This window comes from Danio rerio, chromosome 9 (assembly GCF_049306965.1).
Source record: "Danio rerio strain Tuebingen ecotype United States chromosome 9, GRCz12tu, whole genome shotgun sequence".
Taxonomy (NCBI): Eukaryota; Metazoa; Chordata; class Actinopteri; order Cypriniformes; family Danionidae; genus Danio; species Danio rerio.
The window spans coordinates 50,659,900-50,670,000 of NC_133184.1; the positions used below are offsets into that span (position 1 = coordinate 50,659,900).

Consider the following 10,101-nt stretch of genomic DNA (forward strand, 5'->3'; position numbering starts at 1 on the left):
GAACTCCAATTAAGCTGCTGAAAGATTTCAAGAATGATCAATAGAAACAGAATGTACCTGAGCTCAATTTAGAGCTTTACGGCAAAGGCTGTCAATACTTCTGTACATGCGATTTTTATTATTATTATTTTTTTCCTCAGGGTTTTTTATTTTTAATAAATTTGCAACATTTTCAAAAACTCTTTTTTTCACATTGTCATTATTTGTGTGGAGGATGTTGAGGAAATAAATGAATTTGATCCATTTTGGAATAAGACTGTAACATAAAAAATGTGTAAAAAGTCAAGTGCTATGAATACTTTCCAGATGCACTGCACTCTACAACACGAATTTACCACACTCACCACCAACGGCAACAACACTTTTCACAGCGTCAGTTCCATTGTGTGGTACATTCTCTTTCCGTAAAGAATCTGTTATTGTACATTTGTTTCTGGACTGGTAAAAGTGTTTTGCATCTTGTTATTTTTTTTTCTAAAATGTAAATTTGTTTCGTCCTTGGTAAAATTGTTTTTCCTATAAAATTGTGTCTTTTGATGAGTAAAAATGTTTTTCAAAATGTAAATTTGTCTCGAGTTTCGTAAAAGCGTTTCACACTTTGTAATGTTGTTTTGCACTTCCCGGCCGCCGTACCTCTGCTAGTAAACTCATAAGCAAACAATCGGGTCATGAGATCGCCGAGATTAGCGAGTACCGATCGAGTCATGAAATGTGATTATTGGCCGATACCTATCACCGGCCGATCAATCCCTATAAGAAATACTGTGAAAATTGCTCTGTTAAACATCATTTGGGAGATATTTGAATACTTCCAGTTACTATGACCATGTACGTGAAGCTGCTTTTACACAATCTACATTGTAAAAGCACTATACAAATAAAGCTGAATTGAATTGAATTGAATTGAATTGAATCGAATTGAAAAATAAATTCACAGGAGGGCGAATCATTTTGACCTCAGCTAAATTTGTCTGTCTGCTGTTCTCTCCTCAGACGGTTCAGGCAGCGCTGGACGAGGCCCGTCAGGGACGCACGTGTATCGTCATCGCTCACAGACTCTCCACCATCCAGAGTGCCGACATCATCGCAGTGATGTCACAGGGCGAGGTCATCGAGAAAGGCACACACGACGAGCTCATGGCCAAGAAAGCCGCATATTATAAACTGGTTACCACAGGGGCTCCTATTAGTTAACATTCAGATAAGCAAATTGTCCCGCCTCAAACTCATGCCATTTATAGAGCCAATGCTGGATAATCTGATTTAGTCGGGATGCTGTGATGATGTAGAGATAACACAGGAATGGTTGAAGTGTGTGCCTTTATGTGTATTTATTGATAAGTGGACTTTTATTATACCTTGGCTGTATTTTTCACTGTGTGTGTTTAATTTATACCTAAAGAAATGAAGCAAATGACTAAAGGGTAATGGAGATTTGACTTCTTCTACAGTTTTCTACTTAGTAGCTGCAGATATGATGGCCTTGAACTATAGCAGCAATAGTATGACACTGATAACATGTCCTTAATCACTGATATGTTTGTGCTTAGTCATCATCGCTGTGCCATGTGTTTGCTATTATTGTGTGTTTGAGCGTGTGTGTGTGTGTGTGTGTGTGTGCTTGTCACTTTGCAAATGGTTTGACAATTGTTTTGCACATTATTTTTGAAAGCATATCAACACACTGATATGTTTGTGCTCAGTCATTGCTGTGCTATGTGTTTGCTCTTTGTGTGTGTGTGTGTGTGTGTGTGTGTGTGTTGCTTTGCAAATGGTTTGATGATCATATTGCACATATTGATTTTGAATGCTCATAAAATTAGCTGAAATTATAAAGCATAAAAAAAGATCTGTGAATTAAATTATATGAAGTGAGAGTAACACTGATCACCTACTAGCTTTTGTAATGCACATACTGCATATTTGATGTTTGCTCTTCAGACTGTTCAGGTTTTGTTCTCGTCAGGCGTGTGAGCTTATTGCAAGAAAAACTAACTAATTATTTTCCTCAGAATTATACATTTAAATCTCGCAGTTTAGACTTTTTCTCCACAGAAACGCGATAGCCTGTAAACTCGCAAACTCTTAGAAATAAAGTCAGAATTAAGATGCAAGCTAAGGCAAAGTCAGAGTTATGAGATATTGTAAAAACTTTTGTATTGTATAAAATTTGTACTGTATAACTGTAAAAAAAAACTTACTCTGACATTTTATACGTTGTAAGAGCCTATAAACATGGATTTTTTTGAAAAATATTTTGAAAATAAAGAAAATTAATTTTATTTTGTCATTTTTTTGGTCATATTTTTATTTAGATTTTTAAGTGTACATTTCATGATCATTTTTATTTAAGTTTAGTTATATTTAGTTACTTCAATGTACACTAAAAGAAAATTAGAAAATCTACATTTTATCATATAAATGTATTTTATTTTAGGATTAATTAACCCTGACTCTGAGCAATACTCATAAAAAAAGACTTTTGCTGCTTGTTTAAACTACTAATTTAAAATGAGTTGAAACAACACAATTCTTAAAGGTGTAGTATATAAGTCTGACATCCAGTGGTTGAACTAAGTATTGCAATCCTTGATCAAAACAAACACAACCGCAGGTTGCCAGATTGAGGACAAGAGTGAGTGATTTAAACCGTGTTCTATATAAAAGCAACAGCATGCAATTGAAGGAATATTTTCTATATTAAAAGGAGTTTTGTCTTAACCAACACCTCGAATTGATATATTAGAAACGGCTTCTATTTCTTGCAGCTGAACAACAGAATAGCACACCTCATTTGTTTATGTCGGTGTTAAATGCTAATAATGTGAGTTTGAAGGCCATTTTACATGACCTTTATTGCCAACTACTGAAAGCAGCAGCAGATATTTCACCTTAGATCTGGAAAATGAAATAAACAGTTTGAGATTGAACTTTACACTAAACACATATCAGTGATTCAGTATGTACATTTAATAATGTTAAACTGGGTTAATATGTATTAAGTAGAATATAAACCTTACCATTTCATGAGTGATTGCATATTCTGTGCTTCTGAATAGCTGTATTAAAATTTCTGTCATATTTGCAAATTGCTTATCACTGCAAATCTTGTCACGTAATGTGTTGTTAGGACACGGGGTTAGGCTACAATGTAACCTGCTCTCCTAATGTTTACGTTGGTAATATTTATATTATTTGCTAATTAATAACCTCATGTGGAACTCTGAATCTGCGTCTCATTTCGGAGTTTGCTACTGTCCACCAGAGTTCGCATTTCGGTCATGGATGCCTACTTTGAGAGCCTTTCTAACTGAAGGAATGAATGAAATACGCTGTTTTCCAGCAACGTAACCCGGGTGCTCAAATATAATTGGCTAAACTAGCAGTGGGTGGGTAAATTTCCACTACAAAGACAGCCGTTCTGTCACGGAAAACAGATTTTAAAAGCAGAATATCTGACTCCAGCGTTGATTTTCAGATAAACAAGAATGTTCACTATTTCTTAATTATCTGCAAACATATTATGGTATTTTATGCTTTAGAAGAGTCAAAAAACTTACATACAGCACCTTTAAGTTAAATTAGGGATACAACTTAACTGTTTTATGTTCAATCCACTTAAATTTGTAAAAAGATTAGGTCAACTTAATCGATTTGTGTTGGGACATCAAGAAGGATTTGTGGAACTCAGCGTTTTTACAGTGCTATATAGTCACAAAGCTGCCAATAAGGCAATTTTTGAGACAAAATGTATTTGGTTAAAAAGAAAAGTCAAAAAAAAATGCTTTTAAAACTGGTTTAACTAAATGCTTGATACATTTTAGATGAGAGTTTGTAGCAGAAAGACCACATGACAGCAAACAGTAAAGGGCTGCATAATAAGTAGGCTATGACTGTTTTAACATATCGCATCAAAGAATAACATTAGAAGAAAACACTCCAATAATGGTGGTGATTTATATTTTAATATTTTATATTTTATTTAGAATCGTATTTTATATTTTGTCTTAGCCATAAATTCAAAACTGCATATTTGTTGTATTTTAGGTTATCAAAGACAACAGTTGTAGTCAATGTAAATGTAAGGAAAGGTTTACCTTAAATGTAAGGTAAATATTAAAGACATTAACGTTAATCAACTTAGACTTCGCGACATTTAATAAAGTGATATATAAACTTTTTTTTTTTTAAGGTTTCTTCATGTCTCCGATTTGTGTTTTACTAATATATGAATGTCCCTCAGGAAACATAACGTTACGTAATGCTGCTCAAACACCAGATGGCGTAGCATTACTACAAAATGAGGAGAAATAAACAACCACATATCATCTACATAATCATTAAATACTCATATAAATACACACTTCAGAATGCTAAATTAACCGTATTTGGTCTTATTTTGATAGTTTAACCACAATCTTTTCGTGCCGCTATTTTGTAGATGAGACGGCGCGCTTGTGTGACGCCATTTCCGGTGTAACTGCTAAGGATCCAGGCGCCGATTTTTGAAAACAACAAGAGCAAACTTGTGACTATTTTTACTTCACAAAACAGGTAAGTGGTTTCAATGTCCTTCACGACACTTAAAACATCATTAAAGCTGTGCTTTCTAGCTTTTAGGGCTAAAAAGAAGAGAGAAAATAAAATCAGATCGCACCGAATAACTGCTGCAGTGACTTAACGTTACATGATGTTATAATGACAGCAACTGTAACGTTATACTGATTGAGGTAAAGTTGGTGTTATGTTTACACATTCAGACTTTATCCTTAATAATATCATTTCAGAAAGTAAATAGTTAAAATAATATCAGCAGCCAAATACTATTAAAGTAAAACGCTGTTTGACAATACAGTCAATTAAACAGTGCTAATGTTGTTTTCAAGTCGTATTTACATGTGGTTTCAGACGGTTTCAGACCGAATTAGCGTGGTAAACAATATAGGAGCCCTTAAAATTAGCGAATGTGCGAATATAAATCCAACATTACCTCAATTTTGTACTGTTTTCGTTATTACGTTACATGAGTATTGTTAAAACCTATAATGTTGTATTTTCTATGTATACTACTATGTTGTTGTATTACAGTAGACTAGAGTAGATAATGTGTAATAATAAGCCGTATACACATTATGTGCCAACTGCAAAACCTGATGACACGTACAAAGGGAGAAAGTTGATCAAAGTGTTTCTGCAGACTGTTTTTATCAAGTGTGGTTCTAAAAAAAATACAATGTATCAATTATAACCATTAGAAATTGTTTATGGGTAATTCTTCAACTATGGCACTTTTATGTCCTTTGATTATATATCCAAATGATTATATATCCTAATATATATATATATATATATATATATATATATATATATATATATATATATATATATATATATATATATATATATATAATTTGGTTCAAATGTCTCTTTCTTTGTCAAACTAACAATAAAACCTACTTGTAAAAAATGTACTAGCTTTCTAATATATTTTTCATATTATTCAACCTCATTTTAGGTGTCAAAATCACTGTTTTCACCCTGTCGCACACCCGGAGTTTTAAACTTTAACAATGAAAATAACATTTTAAAATATTATTTATCTGGTATCTATTAATGTGTCTTAATTAAGCACCAGTGAAATAAGTTAAATATTTCATAATTATTAATGAGAGACTATTATCAATAATAGTTTTTATACAAAATATAGCTGTCACACCGTATCAGTGTTATTTCCACCACAACACTGTAATGATGTTTAGATGTTTGTGTGAAAAATTATTTAGGTGGTGTCTGTGAAAATGAATGGTGTCACCTGAGAACATGTTCAAGATGGTGGGATTTAAAATTTTCACACACTTGAAGAAAAATCACAGTAAATAATGCTGGATAAGGAAATACATTTATTCTACGTCATTTCCAAACATGTTGTACCTTCAAAGGTGTTTTTAAAAACCAAACAAAATTAAGGTTAATAAGAGTGTTTTTTTATACATGAAAGGCTAGTATCAATTCAAAGCTAATCGCTGAAGCTATTTTTAATTTTTTCACAATAAACTGTTGAAATGTCACTGTCGTTTCCATCACCACACACAATAAAAAAAAATATTGAAAAAGTTGTCATCACACATTAAAAGTGTATTCACAATGTATGTTCATGCTCTATTTATTTGTTTATTTATGGCCTAATAAACTCTTAACCAAATTAATATTACATTTTAGAGTGTGACAGGTGTACAATTCAGCATACAACTAATTAATTTGATTGACAAATGCATAATTATTATATATATTGTGGAAAGATTGGTTAAACTAGATTAAAAAAAAGATCTTCGACAATGTTTGACTGCCATAATGTATTTCATTTTGAAATAAGCTGTATATTGAGATGTGGTGGAATTGACATTTATTCAGTTCACAATGGAAAAAAGTTTCAGTTAAGTTAAGCTAAGTTTGTCCTCTTACAGTTCTTAAAACTAGACAAATTGTTTAAACTTAAGTTACGTTAATTTTGAACAAGTTTTTTTTTTTTTTTACTCAACTTCACAAGGCTAAACGTGCCTGTAGTTGAAGAATGGCCCTTATATTCATAGACTGTTACCGCACAACTGTGTTTAAACTGTGATTTTTACATAATTGGTCCTCTTTAAAACATAAGTAAATAAATAACTGTTGCGCTGTAGTGTCTTGCCAGTATCATTAGGCAGATGCAAGTAATTAAAGCAACAAAATAAATAGAATTCCCAGTCGGTCTATTGTAAGTAATTGTCACTGTCTTGCTGGTTTGGTTTTGCAGCTCATCATGGCATCTGTCAGAGAATATAATGTAGTGGAGCAGTTCAACAGCAAACTGGAGGAGATCAGGGCCAAAATGCTGGATCAGGCCATGGGAGAAGTGCTCAATGACACGGAGCTCTGTCAGGAACACAGGCAGTACAAGAAATCTGTCCTGGGTGAGAGAAATGCTGGAAAAATGCTTCACAAGTGCATATGCAATACAGTACATATACTGTTATAACACTAATACTATAGTCATCACTCTGGGTTTAATGAAAGTGTTATACTGTATAGAAGGAATTTTCATCGTGTTTGTGTTTTCATAATGTTTTTGCAAGCAATGTTTCATCATGGTTTACTAAAAACTTCACTAAAATGTCTTAAAGTGACAACAGTTTATTTAGCAAGCAATCTTGTTAGGCATGTTTAGAACAATAATTATTAAAAGACCATTTAAGGATCACAGTGCAGCTCCAACATATTCATTGGGATTTTATGTTTTGATTTTCTTTAGAGTGCAGGATTTTACACATTTGCCAGCTAGATATTTTCAGTTGTTTAAAGCAAAATTAAATGTAGTATCATGATGATTAGCTCTTTGCTATATTAATGATAAAAAAGTATTTTATATATATTAGCGATTTCATGCAAATGTCAACCTTGCTATAAAAAAATTACTTATTCGCCAAAAATGCAAAACCATTTCTTCATTTTTTTGTATTTTACAGTGCTTTAAAAATACTCAAAACTGTTTCTGTCAATGTCAACCATTTTTTTTAATTTACTAAAGTCACACAAGTGGCAATTTCACATCCTTCACATCCATAACAGAGAGATGTCACATCCATAACAAAGCTTTTTCATCACAAATGCAAAAATGTCAAATAAAATGAAATCAGTTCTTTTTGTTTTATAGTGAGCCGACTCTTATCCTTTTGATGAGGATCGTGTCTTTAAGGTTGTGCAGTTTAATTCACAGATTTTCTACAAAGTATGTTGTGTGCTGTAAACTCGCAGACTTTTTCATATATATATATATATTTTTTTTTTTGTATATATATATATATATATAAAGCAGTGCTCAGCATAAACGAGTACACCATTTTGAAAATTACAAAACCAAACATCTTTCAAAAAAAAAGATAATACATTTAAATTCAAGCAAAATATTACAAAAAAATACAAATTACAAAATTTCAACTAAATTTGAGATATTTTTGTTTATTCATTTTACTATTTTTAAAATGTTTCTTTTATATCAGGCGTCTTAGCCCCCTTTGTTTTTTTTTTTTGTTTGTTTTTTTTTCTTCTTTTTTTAATATTCCCCAAATGATGTTTAACAAAGCAAGGAAATTTTCACAGTACTGTATGTTTGATAATATTTTTTCTTCTAGAGAAAGTTTTATTTGTTTTATTTTGGCTAGAATTAAAGTAGTTTTAAATTTAAAAAAAAAAAAACATTTTAAAGTCAAAATTATTAGCCCCTTTAAACTATATATTTTTGGATAGTCTACAGAAAAAAAAAAACATTGTTATACAGCAACTTGCCTAATTACCCTAACCTGCCTAGTTAACCTAATTAACCTAGTTAAGCCTTTAAATGTCACTTTAGGCTGTATAGAAGTGTCTTGAAAAAGATCTGGTCAAATATTATTTACTGTCATCATGGCAAAGATAAAATAAATCATTTATTAGAAATGACTTCATAAAACTATTATGTTTAAAAATGTGTTGAAAAAAAATCTGCTCTCCGCTAAACAGAGGAAAAAATAGGGGGGCTAATAATTCTGACTTCAACTGTGCGCGTGTGTGCCAAATGGCCCGTAGGCCAGCAGTTTGTTACACGTTTTATTTTTTTCCCTAACATATAAATTTTGGTGTACTTATGTTCGGACCGTTATCTTAAGATTTTTTGTTAGATTAGCTCCAGATTTGGCTTCAGTACTGACTAATGTATATGCACAAATATTGCTTTGAAATATCTCATTTATATATATTATTAAATTAGAAGTTTTAATATATTGTTTATTTCACCTGATGCCAGAAGTGGCAACAACAAAAAAACAATACCCACATTGCTCCTTTATTTTATAACACCAGGATATACTGTGTAAAATAGAAAGTTTACTGCATTTATGCATTTAATCTTCTTTACTACACAAATACGTGTACCATTTGAATCAAAAGTAAACCTTAAACTGTTTTACATTTTTATCTTTTATTATTATTGTTGTATTTTATCTTGTATAATTTGTATTGCTGTTGATGTCTTTTTATTGTTATAATTCTTTTATTAATATAAAAAGTAGGGCTGCATGATATTGGAAAAAAACTAACATTGCAATATTTTTTGCAATATATATTGCAATATGAAAATAATTACTTAAGATAACTAATTGGTAAGAATTCCTAATTTTATGTTGATTTGGCCTGGTTTTGTAGGGGAATACATCTACATAAAATGTGCACATTTATAAAAAAAAAATGTTTACAAAATTAAATTAATTAAAGCACAGATGAAAATAGAACAGCATTTTATAAGTCTAACAGTATTATAGTACAGAAATTCAATAATAATGAAAAATAACACGGCATAGTCTTCATTGTATAAATAATTTGCACAGATTGAGATATCGATGCTGAAATGATATATTGGCAGCCATAATAAAAAGTGATATTTATAAAATGTTTTAATAAAATATTTTTATTTTATTTATTTATTTTTTACATTTTGCCATGAGAATAGCCAGAGAAGCTGATATGGCAATACATTTAAAACTCTCTCTCTCTCTACACAGATACATGCTTTAAGAAATGCAAAGAGGATGAAACCATGTTTGACATGATACAAAAAAACAAACAAGGTAAGAAATTGACTTGTATATAATATAATAGAAATATATAATATGTGTGCATCTTAAATAACCACCACCTTACTTAAATGTGTTTTTAAATTAGAATTGAAGGAGAACTCGTCTTTACTGAGAGAGAAGTCTGCTGAACATGTTGAGATTGTGTCGGGGATTGAAGACAAGGAGCATCACAAAGCGCTCCTGTTTCAGAGAATTGAGAAGCTCAAGAAGGATCAGGCCAAAAACAGGGAATGTGTGTAGAACTATCTTTCCTCTCAGAGGTTGATGTGCAATTGCTATTATATATTTAAAAAGCCATTGATGAAGACAAAATGATTAGCCCTCATGTCTCAAATATGTCCCCAGTGATGTTTAACAGAGGAAATGTTTAACAGAGGATAATAGGAAACGAGTATTTCCTATTATACTTTTCTTCTGAAGAAAGTCTTATTTCTTTTAGTGTTGACTTGAATAA

At 31.4% G+C, this 10,101-nt stretch overlaps 2 protein-coding genes and 1 long non-coding RNA gene across 7 annotated transcripts in view; all 3 read left to right on the forward strand.

Annotated features, from left to right (window-relative positions):
* abcb11a (ATP-binding cassette, sub-family B (MDR/TAP), member 11a) overlaps positions 1–2,273 on the forward strand; it is a 65,287-nt gene extending 63,014 nt beyond the window's left edge. For both annotated transcript variants that reach the window (XM_073913209.1, XM_009304974.5), the window contains one exon: positions 994–2,273. In XM_073913209.1, the coding sequence (XP_073769310.1) occupies positions 994–1,194 (201 nt within the window). In that variant the 3' untranslated portion in view covers positions 1,195–2,273. The remainder of the gene's footprint in view (positions 1–993) is intronic.
* Positions 1–10,101, forward strand: part of LOC141374964 (uncharacterized) — a 124,118-nt gene that overhangs the window by 98,068 nt on the left and 15,949 nt on the right. The gene's annotated exons all lie outside the window — the stretch shown is intronic.
* spc25 (SPC25 component of NDC80 kinetochore complex) overlaps positions 4,462–10,101 on the forward strand; it is a 12,540-nt gene continuing 6,900 nt past the window's right edge. For 2 of the 3 annotated variants that reach the window (XR_012384846.1, XR_012384847.1), the window contains exons 1-4: positions 4,462–4,554; positions 6,794–6,950; positions 9,573–9,638; positions 9,733–10,101. The exon at positions 9,733–10,101 is cut by the window's right edge. Coding sequence is in view for 1 of the 3 variants with exons in the window: in NM_001123057.1 (NP_001116529.1) it covers positions 6,800–6,950; positions 9,573–9,638; positions 9,733–9,879 (364 nt within the window). In the remaining 2 variants the exon portion in view is untranslated. 3 annotated transcript variants of the gene reach the window in all.